Source organism: Pteropus medius, unplaced genomic scaffold (genome assembly GCF_902729225.1).
Source record: "Pteropus medius unplaced genomic scaffold, Ma_sr-lr_union100, whole genome shotgun sequence".
NCBI classification, from domain to species: Eukaryota; Metazoa; Chordata; class Mammalia; order Chiroptera; family Pteropodidae; genus Pteropus; species Pteropus medius.
The window spans coordinates 20030696-20052390 of NW_024349803.1; the positions used below are offsets into that span (position 1 = coordinate 20030696).

Consider the following 21695-nt stretch of genomic DNA (forward strand, 5'->3'; position numbering starts at 1 on the left):
CACGATATCTGTGGCGGTAGATTCTGGGGGCAATGTCTGGCTGGACTCTGGACCTAGGGTCGAGGGGAAGTGTTGGCCACTGCATGGCCATCTGCATGGCCATTGACTGTTCCCCTCAGCATCCCTCCCACACACCCTACACTGACCACTGTCTGTCCTCCAGCTAATCCGAAATCCACTGGCTCCAGGAACAGGTCCCCAGGCCACCCGCACTCGTGTCACATCTGACGCCACGACCCGCAGCCCTGGGATGGCAAGCGGGGTTTCTGGCTCTGGGGGTTAAAGACAGAGATCAGGGGTCAAGACTAGGACCGAGCGAGTAAGGCCGCTGTCCTGCATGAGCCTCCTGCAGTGCTCACCCCGGCGGACAGTGAGGATGCTGGCACCGCCCTCACGGGCGCCCACTCGAGCAGACACCCGCACGGTGTAGCTCAGCCCAGCCCGGACGTCATCCAATTCAAAGGCTGTCTGGCTCCCGGGAAGCACCAGGGTCCGCTCAACTCCTAAAGGAGAAAGCAGGATAAGCAGAAAGGGGTCGGTGAGACACAGGGATGTGGGATCATGGTGGTCAGTGATTGACAGAGATACGGGATGAAAAGGGCCCGCGAGGGACGGGCCGGGGGATGAAAAGGGCGGGAGATAAGGACATGGGAAAGACGGAGTAAGTGGGGACGGTGACACAGAATAACAAGGGCTAGTAGGGGACACAGAATATTAGGGGTCAGTGAACAGGCAGCAGTGTGAATTGACAGGTCACTGATAGTGATGTGGGGTGAGGGGGTCAGAACTGGATGGGGAAATGGGATGAGAGGTCAGCGTGGACAGTGGTCACAGCTAGGGTGACAGAAGGGCAGGGATCGAGCTAGTAGTTGAAGAGACGGGTGAAAGTCATGGACAGGGATGTGGGTCCAGGAGTGAAGACAGGGCCGGGTGGGGCAGAGCGGGGGCGGCGGGCCCTGTGACAGGTCTAGACTCAGTGCTTAGGGGGTGGATGGACAAGGAGACAGGAGGAGGCCGTGGAGATCCAGGAGTGGAAGGGGGTGGGGTGAGGGTGCCATCAGACCCCGAGGGCTGGAACTTCAGCGTGTGTTGGAGGGGGCTGCCGGCTGTGTCCACCTCACCCTGGGTGCTGCGTACAGTGACGCGGTAGTCAGTGGCCCCGGGAACTGGGCTCCAGGACACCCGCACCCGCTGTCCAGGCAGCTCGGTTGCTTGTAGGTCCGTCACCGGGCCCACGGGCTGCTCTGGCCCTGTGGGAGAGCACACATGAGAGGCAGCCTGGGACCCCCGTAACTTCTCCTCTCACCCGGCCAGGCCCACCAAGCCCTCACCCGTGGGGACCACGGTTACAGGTGTGGCCACCTCCCGGCCCTCCAGCAGAGTGTAGAGCGTGAGACGATACTCGGTGCCTGGCTGCAGCCCGTCCAACTGGTAGCGGGTCACGTCGGAGGGCAGCACCACCTTCTGTGGCAGCTCCAAGCCTGCAAGATGATGGGGTCAGGCCAGCTGGAGCATAGCCCCGACCCCGCCCGCCCATCCTCCCCCTGCACTACTGACCACTCTCACGCCGCCACTCCAGCCGGTAGCCACGGGCCTCAGGCACCAAGTTCCAGGAAAGGAGGATGGACGTGGGGCCCAGGATGACCGGGCGCAGTGTCTGTTCAACAGAAGTGTCTGCCGAGGGCACATGGGACGTCAGGGCCTCCGTGCCCTGTCTGCCTGCCCACCCAGCCTGAAGGAAGCACCCAGCCTTCTCACCAGTGCGGGCGGTCAGGGAGGTGGCAGATCCCACGCTTCGGCCAAGCAGGGCGCTCACGGTCACCTCATAGTCTGTGCCAGGCTCCAGGTCACGCAGCAACAATGACCCCTGCCCAGGGCCCAGCTCCTGCTGCTGTGTGGCCCCGCCTGCACGGGGGGCAGAGAGGGGTCAGACTCAGGACTCTACGATCCTGTCTGAGATGCAGGGACTCCCTTCGACCCACGCCTCTCACTCACCAGTGAGGGCCCGCCATGTCACACGGTAGCCAGTGGCACCTGGTACACTCCGCCAGGCCACCAGGAGGCTGTGGGTTGTGGTGTTCTGGATGGTCAGCTCCGGCCCCTCCAGGGCAGCTGGGGGAAGGGCCCACAGGGATTAGCGAAGTCAGAAGTGGGGAGGGGTGGCTGGGGCAGGAGATCAGGCGGGTGGGGTCAGAGGATAGCGGAATTGCTCACTGGTTCGAGCTGTCCCACTGACGGCCTCCCCGATGCTGTTGGCGTAGAGGGCGACCACAGTTACTTGGTACTCGGTCAGTGGCCGGAGACCCTGCAGCCGCATGCTGGTCTCACCAGCTGGGACACTCACCTGCCCAGGGTCAGAGGTCACTTCATCTTGCCCAGCCAAGTCCCCAGCCCTCCACCTACCGTTCTTGACATCCTTACCTCTCGCCGCTCACTCGGCAGTGGCTGTCCCAGCCCTGTCAGGGGAGTATATTGGACCTTGTAGCCGGTCACAGGGCCACTGGCTGCTGTCCACTGCACTCTCAAGGACTGACTGCCTGGCTCAGACAGCACCAGGTCTCGTGGACCAGAGGTCGCGTCATCGGCTGGGAAAGGGGGAACGGGCGATCAGAAAGGAGGATCGGGGGTCAGCAGTTATGATGCGGCACTGGGGGTGAGGATCAGGAGCACAGAGGGTACCGTCAGCACTTCCAGGGCAGGATCAGAGGACAGCACCCCAGCTTGGTGCCAGGAGCACCTGGGATGGGGCTGGGGTCAGAGGTCCAGGTCAGGGCACACGGGGTGGGCGGGAACTCACGGGGCAGGGTCACGGGAACACCGCCAGCAGTCGTGCACACTCTCCGGGAAATGAGGGGCAGCAGTGTCCTCAAGATGCTGAAGTCGTTGACGAAGAAGAAGAAATCGCTAGTCGGCTGTGAGGCCACTCGCTTCAGCTCCTCGGGGTCAGCATTCTTGATCCCTGAGGTGACGTGCAATCAGGGCTTGGCTGCCCACGGGCCCTCAGGCTGGTCCCTTCCCCGGCCGACCTGCCCCCCGCAGCTGGGTACTCACCCACAGCAAACAGCTTGACCCCTTGACCCTTCAGCCTCTGGGCAGCCGTGTCCACCAGGTCCTGGGACTTCCCATCCGTTATGAGGATGCAGACCTGGACAGGTGCAGGGGTCAAGTCAGCGCTGCCTCAGACACCTAACCTGGGGTCACCTCGGGAGGCACGGTCGGTAGGGTGAGAGGTCACCTTGGGGATGCCAGGGCGGGCCAGCTGGGGCAGGAAGACGTGGTCGGCCACATGGAGAATCGCGGCTCCTGTGCGCGTGTTGCCCCCCTTGTAGCTGAGCTCGCGGATGGCACGGATCACATCCCCCCCTGAGACGAGCGCGTCCAGGCCAAACTCTGTCCTGTGGGGGGTGGGAGGGTGGCAACGGGCTAGGGACCAGGACCTCTTCTGGCTCTGGTCTCTAGGAGGCCTTTGTGGTGAGGATTTAAGCATCAGGCAGGCCCCCTTGACGGTCCTCGTTCGGTGATTCCTGCCCTCCACCTCTGAAGCCCCCAAGTTAACAAACTCCTCAGGCGCCCCTTTGTGTTCTGCCCGTGTCTGGGCCCAGGCAGGCCTGCAGCCCTTGGGGTTCCCAGCCTCAGGGGGATGGGGGTAGGGAACAGGATGTCTGGTTAATTAAATAACTGTAGTAGGAAGGGCCCAGTTGTAGGGAGGTGGATGTCGGCCAGACGAGGCAGCTTTCTAGTGAGTGGAGAGGCTGAAAGCATCAGGGGGCTAGAACGTGGGGAGTCCAGCAGGCAGGGGGTATCTGAGGCCCCTGGACCCCCTTCCTGGGCTCTCCACGTTCAGATCAAGAAACACAGCTCCTGTCTTTGGCAGGGCCCTAGTCTGGAGGTGTCTCAGGCTCCAGAGCTCCACCTAGGAGAGCCCTGCTCTGTCTCCAGAGGAGGTCCTGGCTGGGGTGCTCTGGGTTCCACGAAGGCTAGCCTAGGGTTTGGTGGGGGATCGTCGCTCCTGCCTGCAGGAGGGGTTCTGGTGAGCTCTCTGGGCCCCCGGCTCCGGGCACCACTCACCGGGGGTCGTCGCTGTACTGCACGGCAGCAAAGCGCACACCCTGCGCATTGGCTGCTGCAGAGAAAGGCAGCACCAGCCCCTCAAGGAAACCCCGCACTTCGCGGAAGTTGCTGCGGCCAATGGACGAGGAGCCGTCAAGCAGGAACACGATGTCAGCAGCATAAAGGCGCGTGCAGGTCACTGGGGCGGGAAGGAGTGATCACGACCTCTTCTTGGAATCTGCCGCCCCTGCCCCCGCTGTGGTCCCTTGAGACTAGGGCTGGGGACCCGGGAGTAGCCCTCATCTATTATGCAGACAGGCCCCAGTTGGCTCGGGCCTGGGACCTTGGAGGAGCCGCGGTGGCGCCTGGAGACGACCCCCGTGCAGGGTTGGTGGGGAGGGAGAGTCGCCTGCACCGGAGGTTGGGGGGTGGATCTGGGACTGGGTTTGGCCTGGCTGGGAGGTCAGCGCAGAGGGACAGGGTGGCGTACACAGCGCGCGTGCATCTGGGGAAGGAGTCAGAGGTTGGGTCTGAATAGGCTCGGGTGCGGTTTGGGGGACACAGCGAGGATCGCGGAGGGTTTGGGAAGCCCGGAGAGAGTCGGGAGGCCTGCGCGAGGGGTCATCTTGGGGGCGGGATACGGCCCGAAGGCCGAGTGCAGCCACAGGTGACAGGGTGCAGTGCCCTGGACATAGGGTCCTTCCTTGTCGTGCCCACCTCTCTCCCTCTGCTGGGCCCGCGCTCGCGGAGCCTCTGCCAGGATCCCGGCGCAGAGCGCGGCCACCAGGAACCGCAGCCTCATCCTGGGTGGGAGAAACAGTCAGCCGGGACCCCCGCTGTCCCTTGGCCCCCGCGGCCCTGGAGGGTCCGAGCCCAGCGCTCCCCACCTCCCAGTCCCGGTCTTGCCTGCCGGTTCTCCGGCTCCCGCCGCCAGCCGCCGCCGCAGTCCCGCAGCAACAGCAGAGAAAAGTCCCTAATCCCGGGGGGCGGAGCGGCAGGCGGGGACCCAGGGGCCCGCCTCCACCCACCATCCCAGAGATCGCCGCCCCCATCACCCCTCCCCTGGACAGAGGATCCGACTCCACTTAAGTGTAAAGCCCCCCACCTCCTGTGGCTTCTGAGAATTCCCCAGAAGGTTCTCTGCAGACAGATGCTGAGGGAGCCTCCAACCCCACCTAGGGTCAGAGGTCATGGCTGCTTTAGGTCAAACAGAGTAACTAGTGAAGTGACTGCTGGAATTTCCATAAGTTTCTAGGGACCGACGAGGCAGCAGGATGGCGGGTGGTGGGAGGCAGCAGGATGGGGGGTGGCGGGAGGCTGCAGCTGGAGATGACTCACCCCCCACCCTATGGGGGGTGCCCAGACAAGCCCTCAGGCCATGAGTCCCGCCGGCCACTCCTGTGATTCAGCCATCAATCTGTCTGTCGGGTCTCCTGGGCCACACCCTACTCCCTTGACAAGCAGAGCAGCCCCTAGCAAATAGGGGTTCTGGGCTCATCCCTGGGAAATCAAGGCTGCACCCAAGTAATGCCCACCACCACCACTTTGGAGTGGGGAGCCAGGAGTAGAGCATCTGTGTCATGCTTATGCATACGTGTCCATCCCAGTGCCCCGCACCCCCTACTATGCCCTTAAACTGGTCCCAGGCAGATGCCATCCAGCTGTGCCTGCAGGGAGGGGCTAGCCATGTGTGGAGGGTGGGACCACCCACAATGACAGCTCATTTCTCAGGAATTCACTCCCCTCATGCCTAGGCCCCCACTGATGGGCCTGTCCTGCCCCTTAAGGGGTCCCCTACCTACACCTCATTCTGGCCTGCCAGTCCCCTCCAGTCTCCTCTCCTTGAAGACCCACTACCGCCATCATCCAGGGTCCGTTCGTCGGGGTTCCTCTCCTCACCGTCTTCGCAGTCCACCTATAGCTGCCGCCTTCATAACTACCCTTGCTCCATAGTCTCCCCTTAACCCGCCTGACTTCCCACCCATCTCCCTCTACTGGCTTCTGTGACTGTGGACGGGGGTCCCCCAACACAGCCCCAGGGCAGGGCCACTACCCTGAGGAGGTGAGTCTTTGTACATGCATATCTGTTCATCAGAGGGATGTGACACCAAGGCAGAGAGATGCTCCCAAGACTGCAGGCCCCATTTTTTTCTGCCAGTCCTGGGAAGCCCAGAAAGTATGTATACCCTCACCACTGCCACTGGGCCCCTTCCGACATGCCTCACCCCACGGCTTCCCCCTGGGGATCCACGGGCTGAGTGGGGAGAGATGCGGACAGCACTTCTGTTTAACTTATCCTCCCTGGACTCCTCCAGGCCCTGAGGTTTAGGGTATAGCCAGAGCCGGGGGCAATGAAGTCCATCTATGCTGCCTGTTGTCCTATTGCCCAGAAGGCTGGTGACACCTTTTATCACTCACTCCTCTCCCTAATTATCCCAGGATGCAGTGCTGTGACCTATGGGGCCCAGAACCTTTTTCCAAAGTCAAGGTCTCAGCCATATCCCAGGACCCTCCGCTCCTTAAGGCAGAGAACCAGACATGCTCTCCTTACAGAGGCAGCCCCCGTCCCCAAGAACCTCATCTTCTCTTACACAGCAAGGGAGAGAGCAGGGCGGAAGTGGCGCATACAGTATGCACACAAGTGCAGGTCTAGCTTTTCTGGGAGACTAGAGACCCAGCTAAGAGGGTGTGCAGGAAAACCTCATCAGAACCATGAGGGTCCCCCAAAAGAAAAGACTGCCTGCTGTAAGCGAGTCACTCAAGGTTGTTGGGAGATGCTGTTGGCAGAGAGAAGCAAGGTTGGGGTTCAGTGCAGCTCCGGAGCCCCTGAGAGGCTCCAGAGCAGGGGTATGATCCTCTAAGGTGGCTGGCCCCAGAGGCCAGTTCCTTCCAGCAAGGCAGTGGGGCTCTGAGCTGTCCTTCCTCCCACGCTCCCGTGACAGGACATTTCCTTTGTCTGGCTTTAGTCACCTCTGCCAGATGGCATCATATCTGCTTCCAATTGGGGCCTCTTTTCAAGATTCTAGCCCCACGTATTCCACTGTCCTGGACATTCCATATTTCTCCCAGAACTGTGGCCAAAAGCTGAGCATGTCATCCTCCTCTAACGTCCCCCAGCCCTGCTGGGATGCTGTCCTGCTTGTGTCTCCCACAGCTCACTCCAGCTCTTCCTAAAGCCATGACCGAGTCACTTCTCTTCCCAGGAACTTCTGACGCACCTTCCCCACATGCCTGCAGAGTAAAGGTCAAATTCCCTGGCTTGGTATGAAGGTCCAGGAGCTCGAGCTCTCGTGCGTCCTGCACACCTGGAGCCTTTGAAGGTCAGGCCTGGGGGCTTAGAATCAAGCCCTGTCCTTTAGGAGCTCAAACTTAGGGCAACAGACTTGGCACTTCTTGTTCTCCCAGTCCGGTGTGCAGCATCTGTAAGCACCCAGGGTGGACCTGTCAGGTTTCTGCACTGTCCAGCAGCTTCTTTCCAGCTGGTCACAAAGCAGCAGGACAAACTGAGTCCCCCAGCCCTGGATTCTAAAAGACACTTGACAGTTGTTTCCTAATTGACAACTTGTGGCAACGAAGAGGGGTGAGGGGAAAGCACTGCGGCAGGCCAGAAGCGATTCGAGGGTCATCTTGGCTACTGTGAGGCTGGGATGCTGAGATTTCTGAACAGCCCTTTTCTTGACCACCTCTGACCCAGGCAGGACCCTGCTCCCGATTGCTAGCCGCACCTTTCTCGTTGGCAAATCGGGCCCCTCGCTTCCATTTTCCCCCTGGGCTCCCATAGAATCTGACTGCAGAAAGGCTGTGGGGCGCAGAAAGAGGGGTCTCCCTGCCCACTGCCGTGAAGCCCAGGGCCCAATGATGGCAGGGGGACGAGGCAGCTGACAGCTCCACCAGGGCCTGGCTGTGTCAGGAAGATGGGGAGGGGATCGCTGGGCCAGCAGCTCAAGACTTGCCTGGGAGAGATCTAGTTGAGGGAGGGGGGCTCAGGTCCCACTGAGCTCAGGGCTATTCTTGGAGCCTGAGTCAGCAGCAAATTGAGGCAAAGGATTCCTGCCCTGCCTGTCCAGGCAGCAGTGAGAAACCAAATAGGAACACTATGCTCCAGGCTATCTTCCTCCCAGATCCGGAGTAAACATTTAGAGGTAGTTTCCTCAGGGACGGTCCTTGGTCCATCCAGGGTACCAGGGACTACCACAGGGTGACTGCACAAGGCCCACAGCAAGGGGCTTCCCAACTGAGCCCCCCAAGTCCCCAGGCTAGGACCTCTACCAGGACAAAGATTGGGCCTGCGATTTCCATGGACTCCCTTACCTCACTCTTGGGACAGACTGGCCAGGAGCACCCCCCACATGGTTAAGTGGAAACATCTGGCCTCAGCTCCCTGCAGGCATCAAAGGCTTCCGGCCTCTGTGTTATGGCCCCCTCGCCTGCCCCTGGCTGAGGAGGACACATCAGCCTGTGGGAAGGCGGAAGAATTCAGGGGATACAAACTAGGAGGAAGGCCCCACGCCCCCATCCACTGCCTAGTGGACGCCTGGCCAACGCCAAGAGAAGAACAACACAGCTTTCAACACAGGACTTTATTGGTGGTAAATCTGCGGCACAGGTCTGAACAGCTGAGGTGACATATTTGTGGTAGGGGGACCGTGAACCCTGGCCCTGCCCTCTTGCCTGCACAGGCTTCCTGACTAGAAGCGCAGCCAGAACATGCCGCTACGGATCCGGTTGTAGTCTGGGAGCTGCTCGATGGGGCCTGTGGGGATAGGGTGGGGCATCAGGGTGGGGTACCTGGTTGGTACAGGGACACCTGGCCCTGCGCCATACCCAATTCGGAGCTGCCCAGAGCAGTACAAAACAGGCTTTGAGTGGAAAGAGGGAAAAGAACATTCCTCCAGGAGTGCTGAGCCTGTCCCTTCATGCTCTGGCCCTCAGAGCCCCACCCCACACGCGGAGGTGTCCGCTACCTGGCGGGTGTGGGTACTGATGGAGGCGCCTTGGCAGGGAGTCAGGGAGCTGCTGGGACAGGTTTTCGGAGCAAGAACTCCCTGGCAGCCAGACTACTGGGCAGAGCCTCTTGGGGGCCTCACTTTGCTGCTCCCAGTGTAGACTGGGGGATGGGAGAGGCCAAGAGAATGGCCCCACGAGAGAGACAAAGGGCAGCTTTCTACGTCACTTACCCAGTGCAGCCACTGCTGGACACTGGTCATAGAAGTACTTGGAGCAGACTTCACGCACTGCATGGGCGTCTACCTCCTGCAGGACAAAGCAGAGGGCAGACTGGCTGACAGGCACCCGGGGACCGCTTCAGCCAGTCATCATCCAGCCGACCGACATCTTCCCCAGCGGCTCGCTTGCCCTAAAGGGAAAGGGAGCAGGGGGGCTCCACCACCCTAGTGCCTCTGCCTGCCCTTCTCTCCCCTCCCTTCCCCTGCAACTATGCCAGCCTGTGGGTGACACTGCCTGGGACACCAGGGATGCCTACAGGAGCAGCCTGCGCCGTCAGGCCTCAACTCCCTGCCCTCTAGAAGCCTGCGGGTCAAAACTCCAGAACCTCTCCCAGGGACCCGTGTTACCGCAATCCGGCTTTCCCACTCGGTCAGGGGGATGCGGCGGCCATAGGTCAGGAGGCTACGTCCGATGTCCTCACACACAGTTGTGGTGCCTGCGAGGGTCAGGGGAGGCTTATGAGGTCACCCAGTCCAGTTCTGGACCACACTCGGCCCCCAGCTTCGGGATGACCCCTTGGTCTAACCCCAGACCACAACCCTCATTTCTACAACCTGCAGTAACAGGCTGTTGCCCCGGCCCACCCACTCCTGCAGCTGAGGCTCCAAGCCCCGTGGGTGGGGTCATGGGGTATGGTGTGAGCTTCAAAGGTTTCCTTTCTAATAATGGTCAGCAATGGTGACCACGCAGGGGCTGTCACTGCCAGGACGCACTCCCCCCGCCCCTCCCGCCACACGCCAAGGACCTGTAGGACTCACCATCCAGATGAGACACCAGGGCGTTTCTGAGGATGTTTTTGCCCCGGAGCACCTCGCTGTCCGTGGCACTGGTGCAGAGGCGCATCCTGAAGCAGGGGTGGCGTGCTCATTCAGAGAGCCGGTGCTATCTCTTAGCCCCCCCACTATCCTGCTCAGAGGCCCCTCTCCCCTCAAGTACTGTCGGCCTGGCACTCACCACTGGCCTTGCAGGAAGAACATCATGTCATCGACAGTCATTCGGTCACAGACGAAGTGTGCGCCCAGCAAGCCCGTCTCTGCGTAGCAGATGTTGAAGGTCTGGAAATTCTGGCACAGTTTGTTGGCCACAGCGACTGAAGCCAGTGGGCTGGACAGGTGCTGCCCGGGGCGAGGACAGTCAGCACTACCCTTCTGTCTGTGCCCGTACCCTGAACCCCACAGTACAAGAACACGCAGTCCCAGAACCCTTTCTCTGAAGGCAAGGTCCCATGTCCACTCACCCTGCCGCCACCATAAGTGCAGTCATAGTGGCCAATGATGGCATTGGCCACTTGGAGGGTCACATTGTCCGGGTTGGCCCAGCCAGGCCCCTCCACAGCAATGGCCACATGGGCCAAAGGCAGGGCATCGTCACGGTGGCAGATCTGAAACAGTATATGGCAAGGCTGAGGGACAACTTAACTGTCCAGGAGACCAGAAAAGGGGCCAGGTGTGGGTGGAGTGTGTGTGTCAAATGTGAACACACATGCTTGTGAGGCAGCAGCCATGGGACCCCTCCCGCCTCCTGAGGCATCTCTGGAGTCGTGAAGATAACCATGCACACGTGGGGCCCAGCTGAGGGCGCTACCCCTGCCCACCAGGCAGCCCACCTGGCTGCCAGTGAAGCGGCACGGAGTGAGAGAGGGCACAGTATCCTCTGTGTATGTCTCAGAGATGCTGCTGAAGTGCTTCTGGGCGAGGTCTACCAGCTGCCGGTGCTCCACCCCTGCCGAGACAGAATGTTACTCTGGCCAGACGGGGCCGAGGCACAGAGTAGGGGAAATCACACATAAGAGAAGGATCCCCGCTTCCCTTCCTGACAGCAGGACAGGAAAAAGATCCTCCACAGACAGACTCTGCCCACGGGCAGGCCAGACACCTCGGGGTTGGACAGCTCCCATCACCTCAGCCACAGCAAAGCAGCAGCATGCTGAGCTTAGAAACGAGTTCCTATGTGATGCACCAAGGAGAAGACAGGCTCCCTGGGCACAAGGCCGCCTGCCCTACGTCAAGCAGACTGCTCCCTGCTGCCCCTTGAGGATGGCAAGTGAGAGAGCACAAAGAGGTGCTACTTGGGTTGTGACTGGCTCTGGGGTCCCGAGGGCTGGGGACGTTTATCAGTAACACACGAACCCATGCCTTCAGGGCCCCCGCTGGGCCCACCTCGCCTGGACTGTTGGGTGCTAGGGCAGTGGGCAGCCTTTCCAGAGTACAGTCCACCAGGCGCCTCTGCCTTGTATTCTTTCTTTCTCTGAGCTCAGACCCTGTTGGACTCAACGAAGCCTGATACGCCAGTAGCTCCAACTTCTCTTGGTCCCCAGGTTCGCTGGCCCCAAAGCCACCAATCATACTCTTCCTATCAGTCTTTTTCACCCATCCAGCTGCCAAGGCCATAATCTGGGGAGGCATCCTTGACCCTGCTCCCACCCCCTCCTCTCTTGTCCTACCTCCCATAAGTTCCCATCCATACGACCATCTTGAGCCCATCTACTTCTTTCCCCTGCTCCTGCCATCTCCTGGCAGGGACCTGCAACAGCCCCGCCTGCCACTGCTCTGGCCCCCCATGGCAGCAGAGCGAGCCTTAAAACACACCCCAGGCCATGACGCTGCCCTCCCCTCTGCTCAGGTGTCTCACTCCCCACCATTCTTTAGGCTTCTGTTTAATCGACACATTTCAAAAGCAGCCCCCTAACCTCCAACTCTGAGTCCGTCCGTTCAAATCCCTCTACCACTCCGCAGCTTCCTTTCGAGACACTTCCCAGTCTGTCATCAGATGTGCATCACCACACACCCCAAGTCTGTTCTGCCCACTGGCAAGGCCATGAGGAAGAAGACTGGGGGCTTGAACCTTCCACCAGCCTCCAAACTGGGTTTCCTTAAGACCAGGTGGGACGGAGAAAGGCCTGAGACTTAAAGAGGCCACAGGCCTCAAGGACAGGGTGGGAACAGGCTTCCTAGGAGTGGAAGATCTCTTATTGTCAGAACCAGAAGACCTGGGCCCTGGCAACCCAAGGCCAGTGCTGACCCACCCATGACCACGGGGTATCAACGAGCCCGTCACTGACCTCCAGCAGCTGCGAGCACCATGCGAGGAGCCTTGTAATGCTGGCTGAGGTACTCGGTCAGGTCTGCACGAGACAGCTTCCTGCAAGACATACGGCCAACGGCCATGGGTCAACACTTCTCCCAAACCAGAGTGATCTGGGTCACACAAAGTAGGGCTGAGGAGACAGACAACAAGCCCCAGAATACTGCTTGATCCTGTCCCCAGCTCTGCCACCCCCCGACGGGGCCCAGAGGGCAGCACTCGCCGGGCCTCGCCTCACGTCTGACCTCAGGGCAGGCTCAGACCTCTGTGAGGAGGGTGCGAGCTGCCACTGAGGGGTCTTCAAGGGACAGCTTCAGAGCTCGTCCCACCGGAAGACAAGAAGCCATGTGGACAGGAAACCCAGACCCACCCTCCCTCCCTCCGACTGTCCGGGCAAGCATGGAAACACATCCCAAAACAAAGCCCCAAATCCAAGCAGAGACCACACGGGAATCTGACGAGATTCACAGGGACCACATGACAACACAGAAAACACCTCCAGTTGTGTGAATTAGAAAAATACACAGCACAGGCAGGCAGCCAACTCAAAACGAACCCGTGCGGACGTGGCCTGGCCAGAATGAGGGAACGAACTTCACAAAAGGCACAGCCGACTCTCACCTGACATTCTCACTGGGCCCCTCCACAGCCTGGGCCAGAGGCGTGCCCTGGAACGCCGTGGCGTGCAGGTAGTCGAAGACCACGTCCCGCAGAGACGCGTCGTTCTCCTGCAGCTCCTGCAGGACCACGTCCCGCTCCTTCTCGATCTGCGAGTCTTCCAGGCTGCAGTTCTGCACTATGTCCGCCAGGAGCTCCACAGCTGGATGCAAGGACAGGTGTGGGTGCCAGGTGGGCCGCCGGAGAGCAGGAACGGCACGAACCGCCAGGCCTGACACCCCTGGTTGCCCACTGCAAGGCCACACTCCAAGGGTAACCTTACTCTTCGACCATGCCAGGGGCTCTTGGGCACCTGACTTTTGCACCCCTGGACGGCTATCCCGTCCCTGCCATCGCCACCACAGGCGTTACCTTTCGGCAGGTCCTTGGACAGCGCCTTGATGTAGTAAGCCGTGTGCTCCCGGGTGCTGTAGGCATTAAGATGGGCCCCCATGGTCTCCACCTCCTTCTCCAAGGCACTGCCAGGCCGATTCTTCGTTCCCTGGAACCAGACATCAACAGAACCAGTCAAGAGCCACACGAGAGCCCAGGATCCCCATCCTCACAGGCTAAAGTCTCAGTAGAACCAGTGGGCCACAGGTGCCTCCCTCAGAGAAGAGTATGGGGATGTAGGGCCCAGAGTCTGTGCTCACCAAGCGCTAAGCGGACCATGGGCTGACTGAGGCCACAGCATCATGGGCCAACAGAATGGACACAGCCAGGGACCAGGAAAGAAGGGCATGGGCAAAGCGACTGTTACCTGAAATCCAGAGCTCCCCTCAGAGCCTGACCTTACAGCACCCGCCCCTCCCCTTACCCATGGTCATGGTCAGGGAAACTCACACCTGTGTTCAGGGGATGCTACCACTACCCACTCTCCCCCCACACCATTCACATGACTCTGTGTGTGTGTGTGTGCGCGCGCATACGTGCACACTCGTGCGCATGCATGCAGTGGCCTGTGGGACTGAACCCTAGTCTTCTGTGTGTGTGGCAGTGGTGCTGTCCACATGCACACACACATGCATGCTGAGACCTACATACCCATTTGTGATGCTCCACGGCCACCCGTCCCTTCCATTTAAAAAACTCAATCTCTACTCCATGCCAACATGGGCTGGCTGAGGGGCTACAGTGGTGACTGTCTCCATCCTCAAGAAAGCTCAACGCTCACTTCTACAAACAAGAGACGCCCAGGTAGTCCAACCAGGCGGAACGCTGCACAAGAACCACGCCCACTGAAGTCCATGGGTGTGTCACAGATGCACGTGTCTACCTATGGCTGTTCCACAATTCCATCAGTGCATGCGCACAACACAACACAAGCCTGGTCTCTCTGGTGAAGAGTGGGGCTCCTGTGGCTCCCTGGGGTTTTCTGAGTCCGGGGGCCTTGTGCAGGAGCTCACCAGATAGGTGCTCATTCAGGAGAGGGTAAGCCCACACGGCTTCTTCCAGAAAGGCCAGCCAGAGGTTGCCCCCCGCAGAAGCTCCTAACTGAGGAGGCTGACTTTTCAGACCTGAATCCTCAGGAAGGACAAGAAGCACCTTCAGCCCAGGGGAGACACAGGACTTCAGCAACCTTACCTTGAAAGCCAGATGCTCCACAAAGTAGCCTGCCCCGTTGTTCTTCTCGCTCTCATACCGGCTGCCAACATCAATCCACACCCCCACCTGGACAAGAAGCCACCGACAAAGGTAACATACAAACCACTCCAGCCCCACTTAGCACCCCACCTTGGGTGACTAAGCACAAGCCCAGGATCCCCATCCATACAGGATAAAGTTGAGGCTCATAGTCTCAAGGTGGGGGACAGCTGTCTCCAAGCAGGACCCCTATGCTTTGAAGGTATACAGGGCACCACCAGCTAAATGACTAGTCACACTGCATCACCTCTCCTTCCTGCTATACTTCCTGACTAGTTATAAAGGACTCTCATAGCCAGAAGTTTCTAACTGTGCACGTTCACCTGGTCCCATCACCATATGAAATTCTTAAATTCAGTCTCGTTTTTCAGTTGATTGTTTTTTCCAGGCAAGCAACACATCATCTGCAAACGACTTATTTTCTCCTTTCACTATTAAGGAAGGAGGCTATCAGTTTAGACGCTGAACATTTTTATCATATTAAAGAAGTAGCCTTCACTCTCACTTAAAAAAAAAAGTTTTTAATCAGTCCTGAACACCTAATGCTGCCAAATGTCTCCTTGGCATCCAATGAGAGAATCTTCGTTTGTTTTTTTTTAATAGCCTCCTGGTGTGCTATGAAACAAATGACACCACTCACCCTGCATGGTCACACAAATTTAGTCCTTTAATTTACTATTTGTTCACAGCTGATTTAAATTTTCATACCTAGTTTCCTAAGAGATGTTGGTATAGAACTATTAGGTCACAAATTCTTACATGAACATCTATTTCACACCTAACATCTTGGAAAGCCAACATGCATTTTATAATCCATGGTATTCTCTGATTGTAACTGATAGCATTCTTTCTCTGGCATTGGAACACAGTAGTGTTCCTGACAGTCTAGAGCATCTTGCAGTCCATCAAATACAGCATTTTCTACCAAGCTTTCTTAACAGGTCAGCTTACACAGTTGCCATGTGATAAAAATGTTGTCCATCATCTTTTGCTGTGTTAAGTAACATCACCGCACAGGACATTATTTGTTCCTGAAAAACTGAAAGAATTTGCCAATAAAACCATTTAGTCCTGGAGTTTGGAGTGGAGAGAAAGGGGAAGATGATCTCGTGATCATATACCTAGCCAACATATCTACTCTTGAATCAATTTTGAGAATTTGTATTTTGGGGAAAATTATTCATTTCACTAGAATCTTCTAATGCATTTCCTCCACAATGCATTACGCGTCTAGCCAGGAGACTGACTTTGGGCTGTGAGGCTAGCAGTCACCTAGTGTCTCTGAACCCCATTTTCCTTGTGGTAAAATGGAAACAGAATTCCTTCTCTCTCATGGACTGCTTAAGAAAAACCCTGAAATAAATTTGGCCTCCTGCTCGGAAAGCATCATGCGCTAAATGAATGTTGACTACAGTTAGGATTGACGCCCCCACCCCCGAAATCAAGGCAGGTCTGGGGTCGGGATTGGAGTAAGAGGGTCACTATAGCGGTGAATGAGCAAGAGCCTGACCCCAAACCACAAAAGACTAGAGCCCAAGGTCACATCCCGACCTGGAAAGACTCCACACCCAATATGGAGGCACCCTCTCGACAGCGGCCCCCAACTCACCGTGCAGGTAGGCTGGGAGGACTGCTCTGAGGCCACTCGCAGCCCGTTGTCCAGCAGGCTGACCTGCGTCTCTGGCACGTTCTGGAGGGCCTGGGCGAAGGTAGCGATGCTCCGCGAGGTAGGCGACTTCAGCAGGGCCGGCTGCTGGAACGAGGCGGCTGGGACTGAGGACTGGGTTTGAGGATCGTTCCTCAGCTCCCAGGCCCGCTGGGGGATCCCCGTCCCCGCCCCCCGGCCAGCCGAGAGACTCTCATCCCTGTCCTGGGCCGTGACCTTCCCATGGCCCTGACCCCGCGACCTCTCCAATCTCGACCTCGCCTCCCCTAACAGCCTACTCCCGGTTCGCGTTCCAAGGCACCACGTCCCATAACCTGCGCTCTCGCTGCCACCTCACCGAGCGGCGGTTGCACAGGAGCACTCGCGTCCCGGCGCTGGCCGCCCGGCAAACCGCGGAAGCCGCCATCTTCAAGACCAGTCGGCCCTGGGCCGCGCGACGCATGCGTACAGTGGATGTGGCGGCGCCCAAGGCGCAGGCGCAGTTCTGCAGCCTTGGTGCTCGGCTGCCCCCTGGCGGAAGCTGGGCACATTCACTCTGGTCGCTGGTTCTGTCTGCGCATCCCCAGGTATCTACCTGCGCGCGTCAGTCCGCCTGGCTGTCTGTTGGCCCGTGCGGATCCATCTGAGGTCCAGTCCGTCTTCCCTTTTCACCCGTGGGAAGCAGAGTGCGCGATGTTTCTCACGATCTGCGGTCGCCCGGAACCCACTGCGTGCTCGGAGCGGCCTGGGGGCCCGGGGGCTCAGCCCAGGGCTAAAGCACCAATGTGGAGTCCTGGGGCTATGAGGCAGCTGCTGAAAGTCACGATTTTCTCTTTGAAAGAACGAAGTAAATTCAGAGGGTTGACAATATATTGCTAAGAAAAAAGGAGCGGTTGAGGCTAATTTGTGAAAAAGATTCCTTGTTTCGGAAAACAACACACACACACAAGCAACAAAACGACGCGCCTTTTCTCATAGTTTCCAATACACGTTCCCCATTTCCTTCTGGGCCCTCACTGACAGCATTCTTAAAGTCCAGATTTCTGCTAACAGAAGGTGTGGAGAAAGTGGGAAATTCTCCTTTCCCTACTCTGCTTCTTTTGTTTGGCCAAAGAGATCAACAAGAGACAGACTGACAAGTTCAATTTCGTGTGTATGGGAATCCCACATGCAGGTTCCAAAACAGAAAGGGAAAATGGGTATATAAGACATTCTGAGCTAGGGATCAGGTAATGCGCCTTGAGACTTCAGAAGGTCATTGCAGAGAGAGCACTTGTTCAGTAATCAGTAGTTTGCCCTGCCATATAGGTAGGTCAAAAAAGATTATTTATGATAATCTCTTTTTGTTGGCAAAGCTCCTCATTCAAATTCCTCTAGATAGACAAGGGGCAGGGGAGAAGTTTTTCTTGAGTCCACAGGGCTCAAGATAAATCTTTAGCTCAAAATAATCCACATATCACTGAGGTATATCTTGGGGTGGCTCCTTCTGAACCCCCATAAGTGCAATTTTTGCTTTTTCGGTTATGCTTCTTGCCAGCTTTTGCTCTGCCCAATTCCAAAGCTATTTCCACATTTTTAAAAAATTTGTTATAGCGATACCTCACTCCTGATACCAACATCTGTGTTTTCTATTGCTGCCGTAACAAATTACCACAGACTTAATGGCTTAGAACAACACTAATTTATTATCTCACAGTTCTGTAGGCCTCAAGTCCAATGTGGATCTCACTGGGCTAAAATCAAGGCATCAGCAGAGCTGTGTTCCTTTCTGGAGGCTCTAAGGGAGAATGTGTCCTGGGTCATTCAGGTCATTGGCAGAATTTAGATCCCAGTGGTCGCAGGACTGAGGTTCCTGTCTTCTTGCTGGCTATCACCCAAGATCACCCCCAGCTTCTAGAGGCCACCTGAATTCCTTGGGTCTTTGGATGGTGGAAGATCTTGTCCACCCTCTTCAAAGCTGGCAGCTTGGAAGATGGAGTACCTCTCACACTTTGAACATGCACTCCTCTTCTGCTTTTAAGGGCTCATGTGATTATTTTGGGCCCACGAAAATAATCCAGAATAATCTCCCTTTTTTAAGGTCTTTAACCTTAATTTTATCTACAGAGTCCTTTTAGCCTGTACTGTAATATATTCGCAGATTCCACAGATATCTCGAGGGGCCATTATTCTGCCTACCAGACTCTCCCTAGGAGTCACCAATTCCTGCCTCTCCCCAGCCTGCTCCCTTTTGTTCTTCAGACCTCCTTCTTTTCCCTGAAATTCCAACCACTTTATGTTTCCTGGAACAGGTCACGGTCTCTTCCTCCACCGGGCCCTTGTATGTGCTTGTCCTTCCAACTGGAGCACTCTCCCCCTCCTCTGCTCATCACTCCATTAACCCTTCGGGTCCCAACAATCAGCCCGTACCTGCCCCACCCCGGCTGGGCGAGCACAGCTCTCTGCAGAGTGATTGCCTTTTCGAGTCTGTCTCACCACCATCACCACCACCCTCCCCTACTTGTGAGTGGATGAGGGAGGAGCCAGTAGTGTTCTGCATATCAGCGGATCCTGGCATCCACAATGGGGCTAGCAAACAGTAGGTGCACGTTAAACCTCGTAGAATAAAGAAGTGGACCTGAGAGGCTGATGAAAGTCAACCTTCAATGCCCTTTACTTCCCTGCCTTGGGAGGAGCCACGATAATCTCCATAGGATCAAGTATTTTTGGAAAAGCTGCAAAATTGAGATAGTCTAGCTGAATCCAATGAGGACCTGTGTCCTCTCTCATGAGGACTCCCCTCTATCCCGCTTCCCTTTATGTGGGGATATTGGAGAGGCTGTGACATTTTGGGAGTCCAGCCAAGAGGAAAGTGAGTTGGGGACTGTCGCAGATTGGGTTCCCAGGGAAGCAGACTCCAAGAGGGAGATAAAGATGTTTCCCAGGGAGTCTTTTAAAATCAGCACCCGAGGAGGGAGAAAGCTAGCTGTGATGGGGCTGTCGCAGCTGAGGCAGACCCGTCTGCCAGCCGACTTCTCGGGCTGGCAGCAGCAGGCCTTCTTGGGAGCGGGACATGGACAGCACATCTCTGAGTCCACCACAGGGACACACTTGGTTTGGGTTTAGAGGGACATATTGAGGTGGTGTGTTCCAGCCCTCTGCATGGTTAGCTCATTTTGTTCCTGTCCTGGTTAGGACAGGAGTTAGGACAGGAACAAACCTCCTGCTAGGTCAGCGCTCCTGGTCAGGACACAAGTGCAAGGTCCTGTTGCACTTAGCACCTGCCCCACCGTGCCCAGTGCTAGAAAACCAGTGGGCCATGGATGAAAAACAAGGTTTGAAATGTGTAGAGCCAGGAGCTCATCTGTGGAAAATTCTCCCAAATTATATGACATCCATATGAAAAAAAAAATTTGATGAGTGTCCCCAAACTGAAAACAATCCAGGCCCACTTATGTGACACCATTGATAACAAGTTGGAGAGAAATAAGTTTTCTAAACTACCAATAATTAAAACATAAATTTCAATCGACCATATTAGAAGACTGAATTAATTATCTATCCTCTGTATAGAAAATATCTCCCCCCAAATTACAAAATTCTTATCCTACGTAGAGGCCATAAGAGCGAGCAGCCAGTAAATGTAAAAGTATTACAGTAGTGTATCAAGAAGTCAGCATGAATGTTGTTTTGGATTTTGCACTGTAGTATTTGTCAACTGTTTAACATTTGTAATTTGGCATGATTTCTCATTATTTTCACTTGTTTCTATTTTTGAATTCATGCTATATTGTTTTTCTAAAACAGAGGCCCTTAAAAATGCATAGGCCTCAGGACCCATTCAACCTGGATTCCCTATGGCAGAAGGGAGAGAGGAAGAGGGGGATGGCCCTTTGGGGAGGTTCAGCCCTCACTCCACTTCTGGGCACTTTGAAGCAAGGGCCACTCAGGAACCAGAGCACATGTCTGAGATAGCACAAAGTTGAAGGCCACAGCTTACCCTCCAACCGCCCCCTCCATCCCCTCCCAGCTTGGGCCTCAAAGCCCAACCAAGAGGCCTGGCTGACTCTGCCAGGTTGTCACCTCTGGGCAGCCCTCTCTGGACCATCCCAGCCTGATCTGATGGCCAAGTTTTCTCCACCACACTGGGAGCCTCTGAGAAGCCCAGAGGAGCAGTTGTATTTGAGGGTGGGATCTTTAGGGAGAAGGAGTCATTTGGTGGGGAGCAATGGAGCGGTCCGAGGCAGCCTGGGCCCTGCCTGCCCACTCATCCTAAGTGCTGAGTCTCTAGGAGTAGAAAGAGGGTCCAGGGTCCAGGCCTGCCTGGGAGAACATACAGGCCCAAGTCTGGCCCAGAGCCCAGGGCTATCCCCAGCCTGGCTGGCCACCAGGCAAAAAGGCATATGTTGAGTCACCCGCTCTAGGTGGGAATCCCCTTTATTTGCAGTGGCTGACGAGTGGCCAGATGCTGCAGGTGGCCCTCGATTTGGACCAGGAGGGCATCCAGCATGTGCAGGACCCCAAGGATCAGGGCTCGGTCTGAGATCGGGGTCCGCCGTTTCCAGGATCCAGAGGGGTCAGTGGTGACCTTCGAAGGCTGAGGACAGGACCGAGAGGCAGGAGTGAAAGTGGAGGGATGGGACGGAAGTCTGGTGAGGGGCAGCAACAGAGCCAGGGAGAAGGGCCTGGGAAGGGGAAGTGACTCTGCTGCGGTCATGGGGCCCGTGGGGGCTGGATGAGGAACAGGAGTATTAAAAGGAGGCAGAGGGTGGCAGGGTGCTGGCCATGAGGAAGTCAGGGGCTGATGGGTGTGGACAGATGGAGGGACGAGGGGTGTGAGTGGTGGGAGGGGGCAGCAGGATGCCCAAAAGGCTGGGTAGGAGGATGGGTGGGGCGGGCACAGGCCTGGGGTGGTTGGAGGGTATGAGTTTCGCTGGGTGTACGCGGAGGTAGGAGGCCGTGGGGGGCCGAGCAGTGCTGTGCTCACCTCACTCTTACTGGCCTGTGGGCGCCGCCACTGCAGCACCTTACGGCTGATCACCAGCATCACAGTAGTGGTGAGTGTGACCCCAGCCATAGGGTAGATGCGGTTCATCCCCAGGCCTAACCAGCGGCTGGAACAGCCCAGGCTGACTCCGCAACCATCTAGGCTGTTGGGCTGGCACCCCCAGGGCTGTAAGTCCAGCCCTACCTGGTACCACAGGGGCCGTGACCACGCACGGGTCGGGGCAGGCATCGCCAGCAAGAGCAGCAAGAGCGGAAAGGATGGTGCGTACAGCATGGCTGCTCAAGTGCCAGGCGGAACCTGGGTGCCTGGCAACAGGTGAATGCCCCTCCCCCAGTGGCAGCAGGTTCCAGCTGGGCCCATGGCCCCTCATGAGGGGCCGCCTGGCCAGAAAATGTAGTAGGG

The 21695-nt window shown here is 57.2% G+C and overlaps 3 protein-coding genes across 6 annotated transcripts in view; all 3 read right to left on the minus strand.

Annotated features, from left to right (window-relative positions):
- Window positions 1-8467, minus strand: part of COL7A1 (collagen type VII alpha 1 chain) — a 37345-nt gene extending 28878 nt beyond the window's left edge. The window contains exons 1-16 of the mRNA XM_039836812.1: window positions 7021-8467; window positions 4768-4853; window positions 4069-4249; window positions 3236-3395; window positions 3052-3145; window positions 2798-2959; window positions 2422-2585; window positions 2215-2344; window positions 1996-2112; window positions 1759-1905; window positions 1558-1674; window positions 1332-1481; window positions 1122-1250; window positions 360-503; window positions 147-272; window positions 4-53 (exon numbers count right to left, since the gene is read on the minus strand). Coding sequence (XP_039692746.1) covers window positions 4-53; window positions 147-272; window positions 360-503; window positions 1122-1250; window positions 1332-1481; window positions 1558-1674; window positions 1759-1905; window positions 1996-2112; window positions 2215-2344; window positions 2422-2585; window positions 2798-2959; window positions 3052-3145; window positions 3236-3395; window positions 4069-4249; window positions 4768-4852 — 1956 coding nt within the window. The 5' untranslated portion in view covers window position 4853; window positions 7021-8467. The remainder of the gene's footprint in view (window positions 1-3; window positions 54-146; window positions 273-359; window positions 504-1121; window positions 1251-1331; window positions 1482-1557; window positions 1675-1758; window positions 1906-1995; window positions 2113-2214; window positions 2345-2421; window positions 2586-2797; window positions 2960-3051; window positions 3146-3235; window positions 3396-4068; window positions 4250-4767; window positions 4854-7020) is intronic.
- A 148-nt stretch (window positions 8468-8615) lies between these two features.
- Window positions 8616-16820, minus strand: UQCRC1 (ubiquinol-cytochrome c reductase core protein 1). Of its 3 annotated transcripts, none has more exons than XM_039837673.1 (13): window positions 16665-16820; window positions 16271-16411; window positions 14602-14688; window positions 13390-13519; window positions 12982-13180; window positions 12338-12417; window positions 10883-10998; window positions 10514-10657; window positions 10231-10391; window positions 10035-10120; window positions 9624-9712; window positions 9228-9303; window positions 8616-8803 (listed from the first exon to the last, which is right to left on the minus strand). In XM_039837673.1, exons 1-13 carry the CDS (start codon window positions 16767-16769, stop codon window positions 8739-8741), a joined length of 1479 nt encoding a protein of 492 aa, XP_039693607.1. In that variant the 5' UTR covers window positions 16770-16820; the 3' UTR covers window positions 8616-8738. The 3 variants fall into 3 exon arrangements, with proteins under 3 accessions (XP_039693607.1, XP_039693606.1, XP_039693605.1); XM_039837672.1 differs by having other exon boundaries at window positions 16271-16414; window positions 16665-16782; XM_039837671.1 differs by having other exon boundaries at window positions 16271-16441; window positions 16665-16771.
- A 3883-nt stretch (window positions 16821-20703) lies between these two features.
- Window positions 20704-21695, minus strand: part of TMEM89 (transmembrane protein 89) — a 2286-nt gene continuing 1294 nt past the window's right edge. Inside the window, exons 1-2 of one of the 2 annotated variants that reach the window (XM_039837675.1) lie at window positions 21273-21656; window positions 20704-20882 (exon numbers count right to left, since the gene is read on the minus strand). In XM_039837675.1, coding sequence (XP_039693609.1) covers window positions 20706-20882; window positions 21273-21566 — 471 coding nt within the window. In that variant the 5' untranslated portion in view covers window positions 21567-21656 and the 3' untranslated portion in view covers window positions 20704-20705. Of the gene's footprint in view, window positions 20883-21272; window positions 21657-21695 lie in introns of those variants that run through there. The other variant, XR_005647537.1, reaches the window with a different exon arrangement.